The 23,546-nt window shown below is 37.8% G+C and overlaps 1 protein-coding gene across 24 annotated transcripts in view; it reads right to left on the bottom strand.

Annotated features, from left to right (window-relative positions):
- The window catches only part of LOC136169782 (CAAX prenyl protease 2), a 77,657-nt gene that overhangs the window by 37,666 nt on the left and 16,445 nt on the right, over positions 1–23,546 (bottom strand). For 10 of the 24 annotated variants that reach the window (XM_065937843.1, XM_065937835.1, XM_065937839.1 and 7 more), the window contains exon 4: positions 6,733–6,842. The exons of 9 other annotated variants lie outside the window; for them this stretch is intronic. In XM_065937843.1, coding sequence (XP_065793915.1) covers positions 6,733–6,842 — 110 coding nt within the window. Of the gene's footprint in view, positions 1–2,859; positions 2,901–6,732; positions 6,843–23,546 lie in introns of those variants that run through there. 5 more of the 24 variants (XM_065937849.1, XM_065937838.1, XM_065937859.1 and 2 more) reach the window with 5 other exon arrangements.

Here is a 23,546-nt window from a genome sequence, read left to right as displayed (position 1 = left end):
AAACAGCCTTGCCAAGGTCTTGCTGATCTGGCTCTAAAGCTTTAGCTTTAACCACTTTCCTATACTACACCCACCCCAGTGATTGAATTCGGGTCTCCCACATTGCAGGTGGATTCTTTACCAGCTGAGCCACAAGGGAAGCCCAAGAATACTGGAGAGGGTAGCCTATCCCTTCTCCAGAAGATCTTCCTGACCTAGGAATTGAACTGGAGTTTCCTGTATTGCAGGCAGGTTCTTTACCAACTGAGCTATCAGGAAAGCCCTTTACATTTAATATAATGTACCTAAAAACCATAGTTAGAAGGTGTCTCCTAGAAACTAGAGAAGTTAATGAAGAGGAAATAGAGTCAGAAATCAGTAAGTTTTTATTAGTGGCTCAGAGAATACAGAGTCATGAACTAGGTACTTATTATAGGAGAAAAAAGGTCCCAGATTTCAAAATCTCAACACAATAAAGAAAAAACATGTAAATATCTAGTAGAGAAGAATAAACTATTGTAATACTTTTTTATAAGTTCACTGAAAAAAGATCAATAACTGTACAATGAGTGGGGATGATTAGAATAACTATCATAAAAATACTTGAAAATATTAGAAAAATGTATGGGGATTATTAGAAAATCTGGAAACCAATCTAGGATTATTAACATGTATAAGTAGCAGTAATTAAACACTAACTGTGGCATACATACCACAGTCATATCCTTATTTTTAAAATGTTTATTATAAAGTGTTCAAATGCAGAAAAGCAATGGTCTCTTTAAAGCATTTTCCATACTTAACACTTCAAAAATAACTTCTTGGAACAGTTTCAAACTTCTGTAACCTTAGTGATTACAGGGTGTATCATATAAAGGGCTTAATTATATCTAGCAGTAAGGCAACCAAACAAGTGAAAGTTCTTGAAAAGCCACCAAGAAGGTTCTACAATTAATAATAATGGGAACTATCATTTACTGAACACCTGCTACATGCCAAGCAGTTTACATACAAGTAGAAGATATTCCCATATAAATTTATGGGTGAGGCTAATGGAACTAAAGAAGCTAATTAAGTTGTCCAAGGTCACACAAAGCTAATTAACTGGCAGAATTGGGATTCAAACCTAGATCTGAGTAACTCCAAAGCCCACCTTTCACTATACAGGCTACCTCTCCAAGAAAGCTCATTTTTTGTACATATAGCTATCTGAATCAGATATTACATAATCTATTATTATTTCTTATGGAACCTTTTGGGCAATGCTTACATATGATTACTGAATATGTATATGTATTTATTCATTGATAAAACACTTAATGTTGTTTATTATGTGCCTAGGCTTACAGAGATAAGTAAAACCAGCTCTAAATTTGAAGAGGTTACACTTAAGAAGAGAAAGAGGAAATAAATAACTTATAAGATAATGTGAAGAAGCTTTATGATTTAAACATGTAAGAGAACTAAAGAAATACACAGGAATGATTGGCACCTAATCCAGACTGAGAATATAAAGTGAAATAACGTCAGGTCAGCAGAGGATAGTTAACACAAAACAAATAGCTCCTTTTAAAACTGACTCATAAATTATTGAGAGAAAGAGAGAGATGGGGGAGGGAGGAAGAGACACTACACAGTCTGTCACACCAATACCCCGGGCTATGTACCTTCAGAAACAGTGAACCTATATGCTGTCAGGAAAAAATATGCTGCCGTTCCTGGGCAGCAGAAATTACCACTGAATCATATGTTTCAGTCGTTACCTTTAAATACAAGTCTAATCACATGATAGATCATGGGAGGTATTTTATATTTTTAAATATAAACTTATGCAGTTATGGCCTCTATATGACTTTGTAAGAGAATGTCAGTGTCTCTTTCTTTGCTTAAATAGGTAAGTACCTCAGTGATTGATAATAAGAGAAACACAGAGATAGATATTTTTATGGCTACATGTATATCTCCAGTCATTGTATCATTTACTAGTATAACAAAAATGAATACAAAAATGGATAAATCTGTCAAGATCTAGCAAAATCAAATTGTTTTTGGAAGGACATATTACCCAGCCTAATGGACTCCAAGGTGCAGGACTGAGCATAAACACAAAACCCAGCAACCTTTTCTTTTTTTGGCCACCTGGCGCCACATGTGGGATCTCAGTTTCCAAACCAGGGATTCAATGCATGCCCCCTGCAGTGGGAGCACTGGAAGTGCAGAGTTTTAACCTGTGGACCACCAGGGAAGTCCCACCAGCATCTCTCTTAAATGAAGTTTTCCCTCAGTCTTCCCTGGAATTAGCTTTCCCCACATGCCCAAAGCAGTGGATCACTTATTATTACCTTTTCACGGATGTCTCCATTCATCAGCCTTTGCTATAAACCTTGTTACCTGACCCTTCTCCCCACTTGAAGTATACATGTATGATGAAATCTTTTCACAACCTCCCCCTTTCCTCTTCTCATTCTCTTCATTCAAATATCTGTTTAAAGGCTGCACAGTATCAAAGACAATGAGATATAACAGAACAAATGCTTTCAGGAAATCCTTGTTCCTCTGAAGTTATACTACTCTTACCTCTCCCCACCGATCACCAACTGATTAACTGGCACTGAGTTCAGTCGTCCTCTGTACTCTAAGTCCTGTCATCATCTTGGTTGACTTCCACATCCAAGCAGATGACCAGTCTAGGTGAGAACTTAGTCCCAAAATTCTCTGACCTCCCCAGCTCCAATGACCTTGACCTCTACTTATTTCCAATCACCAATTCCCACAGCCATAGACTGGAGGTGTACTGTTCTGGAAACTTTAAACTGAAACAGCCCACTCTTATGTGAAAAGATATGAACCCAGACATGCACCTTGATAAAGTCAAATTACCTGTGCTCTTAATGTACACTTTGACTTTCTTGGGAGAAACACTGCTTTTGCAATAGAGAAAAAAAAGAGAAATTTTATCACTCTGATGATAATTTTTTATTATTTCATCTCTGAACTCCTTATACCCAGAAAAATCTCTATTACACTGTATTGTAATTATTTGTTTACTTATCTATCATTTCCTTGATATTCCTAGATTGCAAGTTCCTTGGGATCAAGTAATATCTTGGAACTCTTTCTAGGACAGTGAAGCTATCATCAACAAACACAGGTACCTAACGGAATGAATAAATATTGAAACAGCACTGATCAATAAGAGTAAGACTCTGATTCAGATTCTGTCACTTAACTATGGAATGACCTTGGGAAAGTCAGTCAAATTCTCTGAAATTCTTGTCCTAGCCACTTCATAGAGTTGTCAGGAGGCTTAAATAATACATATGTTAGGTATAAGAGTTATCACTTTTTGTTCAGACTGAGTAAAATACATGATTTCCTTTTCTAGCACTGTTTTCCTTGGTTCACTGGAATCAAGTGGCTTTTTGTTTGTTTGTTTTGTTTTTGCTACCTGACAAGAATAGTCTTATAACTGTTCTTCTTCTTCTTCAGTTGCTAAGTCCTCTCCGACTCTTTGCAACCCCGTGGACTGCATCATGCCAGGCTCCTCTGTCCTCCACTATCTCCCAGAATTTGCTCAGATTCAAGAAATGCAATAAGGCAAAGTGGTTTTCTGAGGAGGCCTTACAAATAGCTGAGAAAAGAAGAGAAGTGAAATGCAAAGGAGAAAGGGAAAGGTATACTCATCTGAATGCAGAGTTGCAAAGAATGGCAAGGAGAGATTAAAAGCCTTCTTAAGTGAACAATGCAAAGAAATAGAGGAAAACAATAGGATGGGAAAGACTAGAGATCTCTTCAAGAAAATTACAGATGCCAAGAGAACATTTCATGCAAATATGGGCACAAAAAAGGATAGAAACATCAAGGACCTAACAGAAGCAGAAGATATTAAAAAGAGGTGGCAAGAAAACACAGAAGAATGGTACAAAAAAGGTCTTAATGACCTGGATGACTACGATAGTGTGGCCATTCACCTGCAGTGTGAGGTCAAGTAGGCCTTAGGAAGCATTACTACAAACAAAGCTAGTGGAGGTGATGGAATTCCAGCTGAGCTATTTCAAATCCTAAAAGATGACACTGTTAAAGTGCTGCACTCAATATGCTAGCAAGTTTGGAAAACTAAGCAGTGACTACTGGACTGAAAAGGTTGGTTTTCATTCCACTCCCAAAGAAGGACAATGCCAAAGAATGTTCAAGTGAAAGTGAAAGTCCCTGACTCTTTGGGACCCAGGGACTATACAGTCCATGGAATTCTCCAGGCCAGAGTACTGAAGCGATAGCCTTTACCTTCTCCAGGGAATCGTCCCAACCCAGGGATTGAACCCAGGTCGCCCGCATTGCAGGCAGATTCTTCACCAGCTGAGTCACAAGGGAAACCCAAGAATGTTTGAACTATGGTACAACTGTGCTCATTTCACAAGCTAGCAATGCAATGTTCAAAATCCTTCAAGCTAGGCTTCAACAGTACATGAACTGAGAACTTCTAGATGTACAAGCTGGATTTAGAAAAGGCAGAGGAATCAGAGATCAAATTGCCAACATCTGTTGGATCATGAAGAAAAGCAAGGGAATTCCAGAAAAACATCTACTTCTGCTCCACTGACTATGCTAAAGACTATGCTAAATCACAACAAACTGTGGAAAATTCTTAAAGAGACGGGAATACGAGACCACCTTACCTGTCTCCTGAGAAACCTGTTTTTGGGTCAAGAAGCAATAGTTCAAACCAGATATGGAACAATGGACTGGTTCAAATTGGGAAAGGAGTACGTCAAGACTGTATATTGTCACCCCGCTTATTTAACTTATACGCAGAGGATATCACGTGAAATGCGGGGCTGGATGAATCACAAGCTGGAATCAAGACTGCCAGGAAAAATACCAACAATCTCAGGTATGCAGATAACACCACCCTAATGGCAGAAAGTGAAAAGGAACTAAAGAGCCTCTTGATGAAAGTGAAAGAGGAGAGTGAAAAAGGTGGCTTAAAACTCAACATTCAGAAAATTAAGATCATGGCTTCTGGTCCCATCACTTCATGGCAAATAGATGGGGAAACAATGGAAACAGTGATAGACTTTATTTTCTTGGGCTCCAAAATCACTGCAGATGGTGACTGCAACCCTGAAATTAAAAGGAATTAAAAGTTCCTTGGAAGAAGAGCTATGACAAATCTATACAGTGTACTAAAAAGCAAAGACATCACTTTGCCAATAAAGGTCCATATAGGCAAAGCAATGGTTTTTCCAATAGTCATGTATGTATGTGAGAGTTGGACCATAAAAAAGGCTGAGCTGATGCTTTTGAACTGTGATGCTGAAGAAGACTCTTGAAAGTCCCTTGGACAGCAAGGAGATCAAGCCAGTCAATCCTAAAGGAAATCAAGCCTGAATAGGCACTGGAAGGACTGATGCTGAAGGTCCAATACTTTGGCCACCTGATGGGAAGAACTGACTCACTGAAAAAGACCCTGACGCTGGGAAAGACTGAAAGCAGGAGAAGAAGGGGATGACAGAGGATGAGATGGCTGGATGGCATCACTGACTCAATGGACATGAGTTTGAGCAAACTCCAGGAGGTAGTGAAGGAAAGAGAAGCTTGGAATGCTGCAGTCCATGGGGTTGCAAAGAGTTGGACACAACTGAGGGACTGGACAACAACACGTCCACTGAGTCGGTAATGCTAGTCAATCATCTCATCCTCTGCTGCCCCTTTCTCCTTTTGCCTCTGTTTGACTAACCATTAACTGCTCCAAATTATTTACCCTTCATTCCCCTAAACAAGATATGGCATAGCCAGGGATATCTATTGTCCTGATACCATGTTCATTTCCTTTTAGAAGAAGGATATAATTGTTCCAACATGGAGAACAGCCTCCCAAGTGCTTTTTGGGAGAGTGTTTAACATAGTCTATGTCTCCACCAGTTCAGAGAAAGGAAAGATCAGAGAATTGATAATGGGAATGGAGGACTCAATTGTCACTCTCACAAATCTGGGCTACAAATAAATCAATAAAAATCTTTAAACCAACCTAATAAAAATATTTAAATAGGATCTGCACTGGGCATCCATTTTTGCTTTCTTCTTCAGGAGATCCAAAATCAAATAATGGTTTATTTCAGTGGTTCTCAAATTCACTTGCACATTAGGAATTATCTGGGATTCTAAAAATATTCCAAAGCCCAGGCCACACCTCTTACAGACTGGATTGTATTCCCCAAAATTTATCTGTTGCAGCCTTAGCCACTGTTTTGACTTACTTGGAGACAGGGCCTTAGGGATATCATAAGGTTAAATGAGGTCATAAGTGTGGCCCTCTAATCTGATAGGACTGTCCATGTAAGAAGAGGAAGAGACACCAGAAAGCTCTCTCTCCACATATGTACAGAGGAAAGATCATGTGAGCAAATGGTGACAAGATACCTTGAACTTGGACTTGTAACTTCATGAAGAAGCATGAGAAAATAAGTTTCTGTTGTTTAAGCCACCCAACATGTGGTATTTTTTTTTATGGCAGCCCGAGCAGACTAATCCAACACCCAAGACCAATTAAATCACAATCTCTTATAGTAGAACACAAACATCACTATTTTCAAAGCTTCCAAGTGATTTAAAATCTGTTAGGGAAGTCTGGAAACCAATGCCTTATTTCAACTTTGTTCTATAAAGGACCTAAGCTTTTCTTTCCTGTTATTACATTTGTAGAAAAATAAGAATCAAAACACCATTAATTTATAGAACCATAGCAAAACTTGCCTCAAAAATCACCTGGAAGGGTCTTAGCCCTGATGCATCCTGAGAATGGCTGGCCTCCTCTGAAGTCCAATTCAGGTTTGCAAAGAATCCAGGCAGTATGGATTGTATATCTGTGTGAGAAGAAATGGCAACAACAGAGAATAAGCAGTTTGGATAAGCACCATAGTTTCTGCAGTTCTCCATTAAACTGATGAGTCAAGAAGGCTTTTCCCTGATGAAAAGATTATCTGCAGAATTTTAAATACAACTGGAAATGGCTATGAATCAGCAAACTGATTGAACATTTAGAATTACTTTATGGGGTTAAGATATTTAATCTCATGTTTTCAATTTTACACAAAATGAAAATTCACTAAATCAATTTGTATTTTCAATTCACTTCCACAAAGTCACATCCAATGCCAGAAATCTTCTGAGTTGCTAGTTCTAACTGATATTCTTATACTTTTTAATAAATCAATTCACTGTTTAATAATACAAATCCAGTAAATGAGCAAACTTAGAACTTAAAGCAGAAAAATTCAAGAATGACCCTCTGAGGCATTGACCTAATACTGTATGGTCTGTCCTTTAATAAAGAAAAGCAAACTTTTGCTAATTTAACTGTCAATTAACTACTTGGTATATTTATATACATCAATTTAGAACTCTTTACACAAAGCATCAGTGTGTCCTGGATCATATTCAACAAACAGAACTTCAAAGTATGCACTATCTTTTCTACTTTCTGTACTCTGGCAGTAATATTATAAAGGGAAAAAAACCAAATTTCTAATTTTATAAAATGCCATCTCTTAGTCCCCCTCTACAATAGTGTTAAATGGAAAATTAAATACGAATAAAGATACACCAGTCTCTACAAGTTCTACCTTATAAATAAGGTTGACAATGTTGATACTACATAAGAATTCAACTTTAAAATTTTAATAATAAAATATATCCTATAATAATGATACAACTTTTTTCTAAAGCATTCATACTATGTATCTAACTAATAAAGCTTTAACCATCTCAGAAAGTATAAACTTTACCAAGATCAAATTCTAGCTACCAATCTCAACAGGTACTATTTTTCTTGCCATTAGTTTGTTTTTCAAGCACAATTTGGTCACAAAGCCCAAGATAATATGGCAGCAAGGTTACGCTGCACTGAAGTTTAATGAAATTGGCACTAAACCAGGATGAGTTGCATCAGTACTTGGTTTTACCACTGACTGACTTTCTGACCTAGGGCAACGCCCTTTTTCCCCTGTGATTCAATTACCTTTCTGTGAAATAAGAAAAAATTGTTCCTGAATCCTATAAAGTAGTAATACAATATAGAATGGGGAAAACAAATGTATATACATGAGAAAAAGTTTTGTCAATAAACTGGAATTCTCTAGAAATCTTAAGAATTACCTTAAAGGATAAGAAGTTATTTGGGCGGAAATCAATTTTAATTAGTCAAACCAGTCAAGGATATCAGTCCTGAATTTTCATGGCTGCAGGCACCATCTGCAGTGATTTTGGAGCCCAAGAAACTAAAATCTGTCACTGTTTCCCCATCTATTTGCCATGAAGTGATGGGACTGGATGCCATGATCTTAGTTTTTTGAATGCTGAGTTTTTTTTTTTCTTTTATAACTGAGATTTTATTGGTTGTTTTGAGGATCATTACACAGACATTTCAATTTGTACACAATTCTTCACATACGTACCAGAAATCTAAAATATCATGTAGTTGTGATTCTTAACAGTTATTCCAGTGACCTTCCAGCTTAAAATTTGGAGCAAACTTTCCTTAACAGGATATCAAGTACCAATATCTTCAAATATTGATTGAATGCTGAGTTTTAAGCCAGCCTTTCACTCTCCTCTTTCACCTTCATCAAGAGGCTCTTTAGTTCCTCTTCACTTTCTGCCATTAGGGTGGTGTCATCTGCATATCTGGGGTTATTGATATTTCTCCTGGCAATCTTGATTCCAGCTTGTGATTCATCCAGCCTGGCATTTCACATGATGTACTCTGCATATAAGTTAAATAAGCAGGGTAACAATATACAGTCTTGACATACTCTTTTCCCAATTTGAACCAGCCCGTTGTTCCATGCCCAGTTCTAACTATTGCTTCTTGACCCAAATACAGGTTTCTCAGGAGACAGGTAAGGTAGTCTGGTATTCTCATCTCTTTAAGAATTTTCTACGGTTTGTTGTGGTCCACACAGTCAAAGGCTTTAGCATAGTTAAGGAAGCAGAAGTAGATGTTTTCCTGGAATTTCCTTGCTTTTTCTATGATCCAATGGATGTTGGCAATTTCATCTCTGGTTCCTCTGCTTTTTCTAAATCCAGCTTGAACATCTGAGAGTTCTCAGTTCACATACTGTTGAAGCCTGGTTTGGAGAATTTTGAGCACTACCTTGTTAGCATGTGAAATATGCACAACTGTACGGTAGTTTGAACATTCTTTGGCATTGTCCTTCTTTGGAAGTAGAATGAAAACACCTTTTCCAGTCCCATGGCCACTGCTGAGTTTTCCAAACTTGCTGGTATATTGAGTGCAGCACTTTAAGAGCATCATCTTTTAGGATTTGAAATAGCTCAGCAGGAATTCCATCACTTCCACTAGCTTTGTTTGTAGTAATGCTTCCTAAGGCCCACTTAACTTCACGCTCCAAGATGTCTGGCTCTAGGTAAGTGATCACATCATTGTGGTTATCCAGGTCATTAACATCTTTTCTGTATAGTTCTTTGTATCCCTGCCACCTCTTCTTAATCTCTTCTGTTTCTATTAGGTCCATACCATTTCTGTTCTTAATTGTGCCCATCTTTGCAAGAAATGTTCCCTTGGTATCTTTAATTTTCTTGAAGAGATCTCTAGTCTTTTCTCTATTTCTCTGCATTGTTCACTTAGGAAGGCTTTCTTATCTCTCCTTGCTATTGTTTGGAATGCTGCATTCAGATGGGTATATCTTTCCTTTTCTCCTTTGCCTTTAGTTTCTCTTCTTTTCTCAGCTATTTGTAAGGCCTCCTCAGACAACCATTTTGCCTTGTTGCATTTCTTTTTCGTGGGGATGGTTTGATCATTGCCTCTTGTGTAAAGTTACAAACCTCCATACACAGTTCTTCAAGCACTCTGCCTATCAGATCTAATCCCTTGAATCTATTTGTCACTTCCACTATATAATCATAAGGGATTTGATTTAGGTCATACCTGAATGGCCTAGTGGTTTTCCATACTTTCTTCAATTTATGTCTGAATTTTGTGATAAGGAATTCATGATCGGAGCCACAGTCAGTTCCCCGTCTTGTTTTTGCTGGCCATATAGAGCTTCTCCATCTTTGGCTACAAAGAATAGTATCAGTCTGGTTTTGATACTGACCACCTGGTGATGTCCATATGTAGAGTCATCTCTTATGTTGTTGGAAGAGGGTGTTTGCTATGACCAGTGTATTCTCTTCACAAAACTGTTAGCCTTTGCCCTGCTTCATTTTGTATTCCAAGGTATACATTTGTATTTCATTTTGTACTCCATTTTGTATTCTTCCCTGATCTTCAGAAATGAAAAAGAGAGAGAGTCCACAGTGGTAAGTAAGGACAAGAGATGTCCCATGTTTAGGGCATGGACTGGAAAAAAAACATGGGGCCAATACTGTAACACCAACAGGTTTAAAACCAAGAGCCACAGAGGCCACAGACAGAACAAAACATGAACAAAAGCCAAAGATTTGGTACCTGTCTACCTGAGGGTTGGTTACAAGTCAAGTGATGCTAGCAGCAGCATTAGTGATGCAGGATAAGGGCCTTAGAGCCATGGGATGTAAACGCAGATGAGACTCAGAACAGTATATTCTATTAAGATACAAAAGTGTTTTTATCTTGTCACTTAAGCAAAGTTTTAGTTCAAGATATAGGCCCTGCCGGTAAGGGCTCAGCAATCCAGAGAACCTCCTACTGGAAGGCTGCAATGCAGGATGTGTTCAGGACAAAGGGATCATGGACAATCAGCTCTTAACTAAAAATTACCAACCAAAGACCAATAACATGAAAAATATGACACATATCAACCAACAGAGCATATACCAGAGGAAACAGAATTAATAAAACAATCTGAAAGGAACTATAAAATAAGTGCTGTAGGACCTGCCTGGTGGTATAGTGGATAGAAGTTCGTCTGCCATTGCAGGGGACATAGGTTTGATCCCTTGTCCAAGAAGATGCCACTTGTCGCAGAGCAAGTAAGCCCATGAGCCAGAACAACTGAGTCCCTTGAGTCCACGACTTTTTGTTAAAAGTAGCCCTCGCGTGGGATGATTTGAGAAAAAAGCACTGAAACATGTATATTATCATATGTGGAATAAAGTGCCAGTCCAGGTTCAATGCATGAGACACGGTAGGGTGCTCAGGGCTGCTGCACTGGGATGACCCTGAGGGATGGGATGGGAAGGGAGGTGGGAGGGGGATTCAGGATGGGGAACACATGTAAACCCATGGCTGATTCATGTGAATGTATGGCAAAAACCACCACAATATTGTAAAGTAATTAGCTTCCAATTAAAATTAAAAAAAAAAGTAGCACTCACTTACTACAATTAGAGAAAGTCCATGCGCAGCAACAAAGACCCAGCATGCCAAAAATAAATATATTTTTTAATAGCTGCTCTATATTTTATATCCTCAAATATAAAAAGAAGTCATGAAATAAGAATACACTGCCATTGATTAAACAGAAAGCAATGGCAAAGAACTCTATTAGAAATCTTGGAAATTAAAGATAATGTTTGAAATGAAAGCCCTATGGATGGCAGATACTCTAAAAGAGCATATTTAAAAGGTAGTAGGTGAAACTTCATAGAAGCATGACTCATAATAGGAAAAAGTGGAAACAACCCAAATGTCCAACAAATGATGAAGAGGTTAACAAAACATGGAATATTATTCAGCCATAGGAAGAAATGAAGTACTGTTACATGCTACATACTAACGTGAATGAATCTTGAAAACGTTATGCTTCATTAAGCCAGACACAAAAGGCCGCATATCATATTGTTTATGTGAAATATCTAGAATAGGCAAATCCATAAAGACAGAAAGTAGATTAGTATTTGCCAAAGGACAGGGGTAGGGATAAGAGGAATGACTGCTAATGGGTACAGGATTTCTTTGGGGGATGATGAAAATGTATTGTTATGAATAGCAATGACAGTTGTACAACTTTGTGAATATACTTAAAACCTCTGAATTGTACACTTTAAAATGGTATATTTTATGACATGGGAATTATATATCAATTAAAAGAAGAAAAAGATAAAAGACAATAATAGATTTTTAAAAGACAAAAACACTAAAAAATTTAAAAAATTTCAGAATAAATGACTGAACCACACAGCTAAACATATCGCAATGAAACCCAGAATAACAAGGATAAAGAGGAAACCCTAAAAGCTACAAAAGAGAATCAAATTAGCCAAAAGAAACATGAGTTAGACTTCACATCAACAATGCCAGATGCCAGAGGATAACTGAGTACTATTTTCAAACATCTGAAGGAAATTGACTTTGAATCTGGACTTCTAGAGAGCCAAACTACCATTAAAGAATGAGAAACTTAAAATGTTTCTATTCCATAAGCCTTTGCTTAAAGAACTACTAAATAAACCAGCATGCCCTTTGAAAAAATGAGTTTACATTTGCACCACTTTGCTAAGATGGGGTGGACACAGGGGGGAAAGAATGACATAATCATTAGTATCAAACTACCTCTTTATATAGCTGTTCAATTACTAAAGAAAAAGTAGATATAATAATTTCAATCTTGTGGCACTGTGAACATACATCAAAATCATATATTGGGACTTCTTCCAATGATAAAGTAACAGTACCAAATAAGTCCTCCCATCAAAAACTACTATAAAACTGGAGGAAATATACTAGGCACTGGACAATAAATAGCACAGGACTGTGACCCTTGAGAGAAGGGAAACTCATGAGATGAACCTCTGCATGTCTCCCAGGGGAAATTTTCCTCCTAATGGAGGACAGACCTGGAGCCCAGGCAGAGCACAGTGGTTTCACGAAGCTGAGGAGACAGGGAATAGAGTTCAGGGTTGTGAGAGTACTTAAAATCTGCAAGGCAGGGCACTGGAGAGGAAGGAGCTACACAGAATTGGGTACCAAAAGTTGGTGTGGAAGTTCCCCGTGTTCTCCATGAGCCCTTGACCAAGGGCTGGGCTATGCATGCGCAAGTGACCACAATGGGGTGGTCAGTTACCTTCAGTCAGACATCCTAGAGTGTGAAGTGGGCCTTAGGAAGCATTACTACAAACCAAGTTAGTGGAGGTGATGGAATTCCAGCTGGGCTGTTTCAAGTCCTAAAAGATGATGCTCTTAAAGTGCTGCACTCAGTATGTCAGCAAATCTGGAAAACTCAGCAGTGACCACAGGACTGGAAAAGGTCAGTTTTCATTCCAATCTCAAAGAAGGGCGATGCCAAAGAATGTTCAAACTACCATACAATTGTGCTCATTTCACATGTCTGCAAGGTTATGCTCAAAATCCTTCAAGCTAGGCTTCAGCAATGTGAACTTAGAACCTGCAGATGTACAAGCTGGGTTTAGAAAAGGCAGAGGAACCAGAAATCAAATTGCCAACATTTGCTGGATCATAGAGAAAGCATGGGAAATCCAGAAAAACATCTGCTTCATTGACTATGCTAAAGCCTTTGACTGTGGATCACAACAAACTGTGGAAAATTCTTAAAGAGATGAGAATACCAGACCACCTTACCTGTCTCCTGAGAAATCTGTATTTGGGTCAAAAAGCAACAGTTAGAACCAGACACGCAACAACGGGGTGGTTCAAACTGGGGAAAGAGTATGTCAAGGCTGTATATTGTCACCCTGCTTACTTAACTTATATGCAGAGTATATCATGTGAAATGCCAGGCTGAATGAATCACAAGCTGAAATCAAGACTGCCAGGAGAAATATCAACAATATCAATATGCAGATGACACCACCCTAAGGGCAGAAAGTGAAAAGGAACTAAAGAGACTCTTGATAAAAGTGAAAGAGGAGAGTGAAAAAGGTGGCTTAAAACTCAACACTCAATAAACTAAGATCATGGCATCTGGTCCCATCACTTCACGGCAAATAGACAGGGAAACAATGGAAATAGTTACAGACTTTATTTTCTTGGGCTTCAAAATCACTGCAGATGGTGACTGCAGCCATGAAATTAAAAGATGCTTGCTCCTTGGAAGAAAAGCTATGACAAACCCAGACAGGGTATTAAAAAGCAGAGACACAAAACCCACTGAAATGTTGTGAAGTAATTGGCCTCCAACTAATAAAATAAAATTAAAAAAAAATAAAAATTAAAAAAAAATAAATAAATAAAAATAAAAAGCAGAGACATCACTTTGCCAACAAAGGTCCATATAGTCAAAGCTATGGTTTTTCCAGTAGTCGTGCATGGATGTGAGAGTTGGACCATAAAGAAGGGTGAGTGCCAAAGAATTGATGCTTTTGAGCTGTGGTGTTAGAGAAGACTCTTGAGAGTCCCTTGCACAGCAAGGAGATCAACCAGTCAATCCTAAAGGAAATAAACCCTAAATATTCATTGGAAGGACTGATGTTGACGCTGAAGTGCCAATACTTTGGCCACCTGATGTGAAGAGCTGACTCACTGGAAAAGTTGGGAAAGATTAAGGGCAGGAGGAGAAAGGGGCAACAGAGTATGAGATGGTTGGATGCATCACCAAATCAATGGACATGAGTTTGAGCAACTTCCAGGAGACAGTGACAGACAGGGAAACCTGGTGTGCTGCAGTCCATGGGGTCACAAAGAATTAGACAGGACTGAGCAACTGAACAACAACAAAACCATTCTCCCTAAATTGACCTATGGAGTCAACACAATCATAATATTAGGAGACTTTTTGTAGATATTAGCAAACTGGTTAAAAAAATTTATATGAACTAATAAGCAGTTATAGCAAACTTGCAGGATACAAGGTTAATACACAGAAGTCAATTGGTTTCCTGTATGCAAGTAATGAACAAGTGTAATTTTAAATTACAAACACATTACCATTTAGATTAGCACTGTAAAAACCAAAATATTAATACTTAGATATAAGGCAAAAAAACCCAAAACAAAACAACCCAAAACCTATGTGTAAGAGCTATATGAGGAAAACTAGAAAGCTCTGATGAAAGACAGCAGAACTGAATGGAGAGATGTTCCATGTCATGGATAGGAAGATTAAATAAATGTTGTCAAGATGTCAGTCCTTCCCAACTTGATCTTTAGATCCAATACAATCCAAATAAAAATTACAACAAGTTATTTTGTGAATATCAACAAGCTGACTCTGAAGTTTATGTGGAGCGGCAGAAGAACCAAAGTAGCCAATTCCATATTACAGAAGAAAAACAAAGTCAGAAGACTGACACTACTTGACGTCAAGACTTATAAATCTACAGTAACCAGGACAGTGTGGTGTTGGTGAAAAAATAGAGAAATAGATCAATGGAACAGAATAACATGTTAGCTAGAACATCAAAGGCATGATCCATGAAAGAAATCATTGATAAACTGGGCCTCATTAAAATTAAAAAGTTCTGCTCCATGGAAGACAATCTCAAAGCAAGTCAGAGTGGAAATATTTGCAAAAGACGTATCTGATAAAGGACTTATCTAAAATATACAAAGAGCTCTTAAAATTCAACACCCTAATAAGAAAACACTCCAGGTTTTAAAAAATGAGTAGAAGACTTGAACAGACACCTCACCAAAGAAGATATACAGAGGGCAAGTAAGTATATGAAAAAATGCTTCACGTTATTATGTCATTAGAGACACTCAAGTTAAAACAACAAGGTACCACTGCACATCTATCAGAATGGCCAAAACCCATTGATGACATTGACAACAAATGCTGACAAAAATGTGGAACAATAGGAACTCTCATTCATTGCTGCAACCACTATGGAAAAGTTTTGCATTTTTCTATGAAAATATACAATCCAATAATCATGCTTCTTGGTACTTACCCAAATGAATTGAAAACTTAAGTCCAAAAATGGGAATATGGGCTTATGAGAATTCCTTGTACTTCCCCTCAATTTTCCCCTCAAATCACTTTAGAAAATAATGGTTATTTTTTAAAAAATAGGAAAATATATGGAAATGAGGAGTCAGAAATAGGTTCACATTTATACGGTCATTTGTAACAAATGTAATAACTTTGTATGGTAGTTCTGTAATACCTTTGTATGGTAACAGAATATTAGTAGACTTATTGTGATCAATTTGTAATGTATATAAATTCAAATCACTATGTTGTATGCCTGAAACTAGTAACTGTATGTCAACTATCCTTCAATGAAATAATAATGAAAATAGCAAAGGCTGACAAGTATGTGGTGAAACTGGAACCTCTGAACATTGTTGATGGGAACGTAAAATAATGGAGAAAAGTTTGAGAGTTCCTCAAAAAGCTAAACATAGAACTGCCCTACAACAATTTCACTTCTACAGATATGCCTAAAGGAGTTGAAAGCAGAGATTTAAAAGATATTTGTACACCAATTTTCACTGCAGCATTATTCACAATAATCCAACGGTGGAAGCAACCCAGTGTCCATCAACTTATGAATAAATAAACTGTGATATGCCTGTTCAGCTGCTTCAATCAGGTCCGACTCTTTGTGACACTATGGACTGACTGTAGCCCACCAGGCTCCTGTCCATGGGATTTGCCCGGCAAGAATACTAGAGTAAGATGCCATGCCCACCTCCAGGGGATATTCTGACCCAGGGATCAAACTTACATCTCCTGTATTGCAGGTGGACTCTTTATTGATGAGCCACCAGGGAAGCCCATGATATATATGTGAATATTATTCAGCTACGAAAAGGAATGAAGTTCTGATATGTGTTATAATGTGGATCAACCTTGAAAACATTATGCTAAGTGAAATATGCCATATAAAGGACAAATATTATATGATTCTACAAATATGAACTATCTAGACTAGGCAAGTTCATAGCAACAGAAAGTGGATTAGTGGTTACCAGAGAATGGGTGCAGAGTTTCCGTTTGGAATGATGAAGAGTTTTAGAAATAATGGTGTTGGTTGTACAACCTTGTGAGTATAATTAGTGACGCTGAATTGTATAGTTTAAGATAGTTAAAGTGGCAATTTTTATGTCAGATGTGTATTTTACAACTTAAAAACTAATAATATGCCCCCAAACCACCGAATTGTGTATTTTAAATGAATAAATGTGTATGAAACGTGAATTGGATTTCCATAAAGCTATTTTTTTCTTAGTGGGCCAAAGACTTGAATAGATACTTCACAAAAGAAGATATCTGAGTGGCCATTAAGCACATGAAGAAGTGCTTAATATTATCAGTCACCAGAGAATGTAAATTAAATTCACAATCCACCAGAAGAGCTAGAATTAAAAAACACCAGATGTTAGTTAGCAAAGATACAGAACAATCAGAGCTCTGATATAATGCTGGTGGGAGTGTAAAATGGTACAACCACTTTGGAAAACTGACAGCTTCTTATGAAACTGTCGTAAGAAACCCACAACATAGGTCATACCTATGCCATGACCTATCAATTTCATTTCTATGTATTTACCGAAGAGAAATGAAAGTATGTGTCCAAAACAAGATTTACAACAGCTGTTCATAGCAGCTTTATTAAAAATAGACAAAAACTGGAAAAATTCAAATGTCCAACAACAGAATGGATAAGATGAGTATATACATGTAATAGAATGCTAGTCAGATATAAAAAGAAATGAATTACAGGCATACCTTGGATATTTTGCAAGTTTGGTTTCAGAAGACACCAGTAAGAAAAATCTCAATAAGTGAGTCACACAAATTTTTTGCCTTCCCAGGGCATGTAAAAATTCTATTTACACTAAGTGTTAGTCACTTAGTCACGTCTGACTCTTCACAACCCCATGGACTATACAGCCTGCCAGGCTCCTGTGTCCATGGAATTCTCCAGGCAAGAATACTGGAGTAGATAGCCATTCCCTTATCCAGGGGATCTTCCTGATCCATGGATCGAACCTGGGTCTTCCACACTACAGGTGGATTCTTTACTGTCTGAGCCACCAGTTGTTATTGTTGTTCAGTCGCTCAGTTGTGTCCGATTCTTTGTGACCTCCTGGACTGCAGCACACCTGGCTTCCCTGCCCTTCACGATCTCCCGGAGTTTGCTCAAACTCATTTCCATTGAGTCAATGATGCCATCCAGCCATCTCATACTGTTGCCCCCTTCTCCTCCCGCCTTCGATCTTTTCCAGCATCAGTTGTTGTTTGGTCGATCAGCTGTGTCTGACTCTTTGTGACCCCGTGGACTGAAGACAAATAGGCTCCTCTGTCCATGGAATTCTCCAGGCAAGAATACTGGAGTGGCTTGCCATTTCCTTCTCCAGGGGATCTTCAGGACCCAGAGATTGAACCCGTGTCTCTTATGTGTCCTGCATTGGCAGGCAATTATTTACCCACTGAGCCACCTGGGAAGCTCTGCATGAGGGTCTTTTCCAGTGAGTTGGCTCTTCACATCAGGTGGCCAAAATATTAGAGCTTCAGCTTCAACATCAGTCCTTCCAATGCACATTCAAGGTTGATTTCCTTTAGGAGTGACTAGTTGATCTCCTTGCTGTGCAAGGGACTCTCAAGTGTCTTCTCCAGCACCACAGTTCAAAAGGATCAATTCTTTGGTGCTCAGCCTTCTTTATGGTCCAACTCTTACATCTGTGCATGCTGCTGCTGCTGCTGCTAAGTTGCTTCAGTTGTGTCTGACTCTGTGCGACCCCACAGACGGCAGCCCACCAGGCTCCTCTGTCCCCGGGATTCTCTAGGCAAGGAGTGGGTTGCCATTTCCTTCTTCAATGCATGAAAGTGAAAAATGAAAGTGAAGCCGCTCAGTTGTGTCCAACTCTTCGCAACCCCAGGGACTGTAGCCTACCAGGCTCCTCTGTCCACGGAATTTTCTAGGCAAGAGTACTGGAGTGGGTTGCCATTTCCTTCTCCACATCTGTGCATGACTACTGGAAAACCCATAGCTTTGAACGGACATTTGTCAGCAAAGTGATGTCTCTGCTTTTTAATACCCTGTCTAGGTTTATCATAATTTGTCTTCCAAAGAGCAAGCATCTTTTAATTTCATGGCTGCAGTTACCGTCTGCACTGATTTTGGAGTCCAAGAAAATAAAATCTGTCACTGTTTCCATTTTTTCTATTTTCCATGAAGTGATGGGACCAGATGCCATGATTTTCATTTTTTGAATGTTGAGTTTTAAGCCAGTTTCTTCATTCTCCTCTTTCACCTTTATCAAGAAGCTCTTTAATTTCTCTTTGCTTTGCCATAAGGGTGGTGTCATCTGCATATCTGAGGTTATGATATTTCCCTTGGCAATCTTGATTCCCACTTGTGATTCACCCAGTCTGGCATTTTGCATCATGTACTCTGCATATAAGTTAAATAAGCAGAGTGACAGTATACAGCCTTGACATACTCCTTCCAGTTTTGAACCAGTCCAGTGTTTCACATCTGGTTCTAACTGCTGCTTCTTGACCCGCTTACAGGTTTCTCAGGAGGCAGGTAAGGTGGTCTGGTACTCCCATCTCTTTAAGAATTTTCTAGTTTGTTGAGATCTTTAGCATAGTCAATGAAGCAAATGTTTTTCTGGAATTCTCTTGCTTTTTCTATGATCCAACGGATGCTGACAATTTAATTTCTGGTTCCTCTGCCTTTTCTAAATCCAGTTTGTACATCTGGAAGTTCTCAGTTCATGTACTGTTGAAGCCTAGCTTGAAGGATTTTGAGCATTATCTTGCTAGCATGTGAAATGAGCACAACGGTATGGTAGTTTGAACATTCTCTGGCACTGTTCTTCTTTGGGATTGAAATGAAAACTGACCTTTTCCACTCCTGTGGCCACTGCTGAGTTTTCCAAATTCACTAGCATATTGAGAGCAGTTTTAAAGTCAATCATCTTTTTGGATCTGAAATAGCTCAGCTGGAATTCCATCACCTTCATTAGCTTTGTTCGCAGTAAGGCCCACTTGACTTCACACTCCAGGATGTCTGGCTCTAGGTAAGTGACCACATCATCGTAGTTAATCAAGTCATTAAGACCTTTTTTGTACAGTTCTGTGTATTCTTGCCACCTCTTCTGAATCTCTTCTGCTTCTGTTAGGTCCTTAATGTTTCTGTCCTTTATTGTGCATATCTTTGCATGAAATGTTCCCTTGGTATATTTAATTTTCATGAAGAGATCTCTAGTCTTTCCCATTCTATTGTTTTCCTCTATTTCTTTGCATTGTTCACTTAAGGCAGAAGGTTTTCTGTCTCCTTGCTATTCTTTGGAACTCTGCATTCAACTGGGTATATCTTTCCCTTTCTCCTTTGCCTGACATCTTAGCAATATTGAACTTTCCAACCTATAAACATGATATATCTCTCCAAATACTGTTTCTCTAGCAGTGTTTTACAGTTCTCAGCAGAGATCTTTTATTTTTTATGTTAAAACTACCCCTATGTGTTTCATGTATTTTGATGCTATAACAAACAGAACTATTTTAAATAGTGTGTACAAGTTGAGATTTAAGAATAGGGCTGGCTGACTCTAAAGCTTTTGTTTTTAATCACTATATATATGCCTATTTAAGGGAATTAAATTCTATGAATATTATATGTAGAGAGAGACATTCAGTACATATGTATAGACAGTTTTCATTTGGAAAAGAACATCATCAAACAAATAGCTGTTATTTAAAGCAGGAGTCCCCAACCTCGAGGATCTAATTTCTGATGATCTGAGGTGGCACTGAAATAATAATAAGAGAAATAAAGTACATAATAAAGGTAATGCACTTGAATCATCCTGAAACCATCTCCCTGCCCCTGGTCCATGGAAAAATTGTCTTTCATGAAACCAGTCCCTGATGCCAAAAAGGCTGGGGACCACTGATTTAAAGGACATTTTCAGATAATATTCTGATTCTTCAAGAACATCCACAGTGATATTCATGTATCAGTAAAGTATTAGAAGAAAATGAGATTTAGGAAATCATTACATTAGCTTTATCATTCCGTAGCCAACTGTGCAAAATGGCATTATAATAGTGAATCTGAATGATTTGTACAGTATGGTGTCAAGCCTAACAATACAACTTATACAGTATCTTATTCCATTTGGGCTGCTATAACGAAATACCACAAACTGAATGGCTTATAAACAACAGAAATTTATTTCTCACAGTTCTGGGGTCTAGAAATCCAAGATCATAGTGCCAGCATGGCCAGGTTCTGGGCTCTCTTTTTTGGATTGCAGACTTCTCATTGTATTCTTATATGGCAGAAGAATCTAGGGAATTCTATCAAGTCTTTTTTCTAAGTGCACTAATCCCATTTGTGAGGGCTCCACTCTCATGACTTAAGCTACTCCCAGTAGGTCCCATCTCCTAATACCATCACATTGGCCATCAGGATTTCAACAAATGAATTTAAGGGGGACACAAACATTCAAACTGTAGCACACAGATAATGACTGAATTTATTTTAAACTAGAAGTTTTTCCCTAAAAATATGGGAGAAGTTCAGAAAAAAAGAAAGAATAGTAAACACATAAAAAGTTTCCAAAAATATATAAATTAAAACTATAGGGATTTCTCTGATGGTCCAGTAGCTAAGACTCTGCGCTCCCAATGCAGGGGGCCTGTGTTCAATCCCTGGTCAGGGAGCTATATCCCACATGCCCCAACTAAAAGATCCGCATGCCTCAACTAAGATGTGGCACAGTCAAACAAATATTTTACAAAAACTATATACTTGTTCATTAACTAGTAAACTGGCTAAAATAGTTATAAGTCATTGAAATTTCTAATGTTTTAGAATGAAATTTCTAAATGAAATTTCTAAAGTACAGGAAGTTAATATCTCATATTGTTGTTGTTTAGTTGCTAAGTCATGTTGGATTCTTTTGTGACCTATGAGCTATAGCTCACCAAGCTCCTCTGTCCATGGAATTTCCCAGGCAAGAATACTGGAGTGGGTTGCCAATTCCTCCTCTAGGAAATCTTCCCAACCCAGGGATCAAACCCATGTCTCCTGCATTACAGGCAGATTCTTTACTACTGAAATACTGGGGAAGCCAGTATTTACAAACGCTATTACACGATGCAACCCTTTTAAAAGCCATTTCAAGAGCCATAAAAATATAGACTGTGATCAAGTTAAATCTATTTTGGGAAATTAATCCTAAATTTTTCAATTAAGCAAAAAGCTGTATGCATTAAGATACTTATCCCAGGGACATCAACATTAATTATCACTTATTGAAAACTATGTACTCAGAATAATCACTATGCTACATGCATTATGTATATTATCTCATGTAATCCTCAAAACAGCTTTATGAGGTAGGTACTTTCAAAGATCAAATAACTTGTTCAAAGTCATTCAGAATCAGTTCTTAATCACTACAATATACAGATGTTCATAGTAATGGTAAAAAAGAAAGAACAACCCTAAAACTTTAAGAGTATAAAATGGTTAATAAATTTTTGATTTATCTTCTTATGGACAACTTATCCATTAAAAATAATTACTAGGAGACTGTCATAACATGAAAAATGCTTACATATTAAGTGGAAAAAAGTAGTAGGACAAAATTGTGTATGTATTGTGATGACAGCTATATTAAAAATGCATACGATGGAAGTTTATGAGAAGTTTTTACCTTTTCCCTATTTTCCCCTAGTTTTCTAAAATAGGCTATATTGCTCTGTAACAAAAAGTTCCACTTAAAAATAACTTCTCTGATGATGGCAAAAGTTAAGATTTGGTTGTTTATCATAGTTATTTCCCAAGAGACTCAGCAGATGCGTAACTATTTGGTTTTCTTGCCTTTAACCCAGTGAAGAGAGTAGTAATACCAAACATTTTAAAGAAATGAGGTGAATTAAGCCAAAAGATGAAAAGTTCTTTTGTTGGCTCTGTGGCTTGTTGTCTTTATTTAAATTGGCTAATTATTTCCACATTGGGAAACAATTCAAGACATCCTTTAGAGAAGGAAATAGAAAGCAGGGCATTTTAACAGAGAATCAGCAAACTTTCAGAAATAGTGTCAAATCTTCATTAACTCCCTCAAAAAGCAGAGATGAAGAGCTGTTGCTGCATATCCCATTGGCTCACCAGCAAGCAAACCAGTCAACAAGGATGTGATCACTCAAGTCCCTAACAAAGGAATATGCACCTAAGCCTCACACTACTCCAAACAAAAAGATGCAGACTGAAAACAAGAGGAAAACATGATCATTCTTCCAAGCTTACGCGTGCCTCTTCACATAACCTCGAGAACTCAACCACCAAATACAACCCAAGCTATAGATTTCTTCAAGTGGTATGAAAATGAAGTGAGAAGTTATCAAAGGAAAGAAGAAATTAATATCTAATCATTTATTGAGCATAAATAAAGAGTTGATTATCTGAAAAGCTAATATAGTAGTCAAACTTCTAGCAAAACAATATACTGTAGAATAGACCAAAACACTATGGAACAGTGCCTAAGACAAAGGCTCTGGACCCAGTCTGTCTAGGCTCATATATCCCACTCAATCACTTACTAGATTTGTGACTTTGAACAGGTCTTGAAATATTTGCTATTAGTGTTATATTACCACCATCAAGAGAAAGAGAAGGCAAAAAACAAAAAAAAGATAAGAACCCCAAAGAGATGAGTACAAATATTTTTAAATTGAAAATTAAGATGAAATGCCTAACACATA

The sequence above is a fragment of the Muntiacus reevesi genome, chromosome 5 (assembly GCF_963930625.1).
Source record: "Muntiacus reevesi chromosome 5, mMunRee1.1, whole genome shotgun sequence".
NCBI classification, from domain to species: Eukaryota; Metazoa; Chordata; class Mammalia; order Artiodactyla; family Cervidae; genus Muntiacus; species Muntiacus reevesi.
This window is presented reverse-complemented; position numbering and strand designations above follow the sequence as displayed.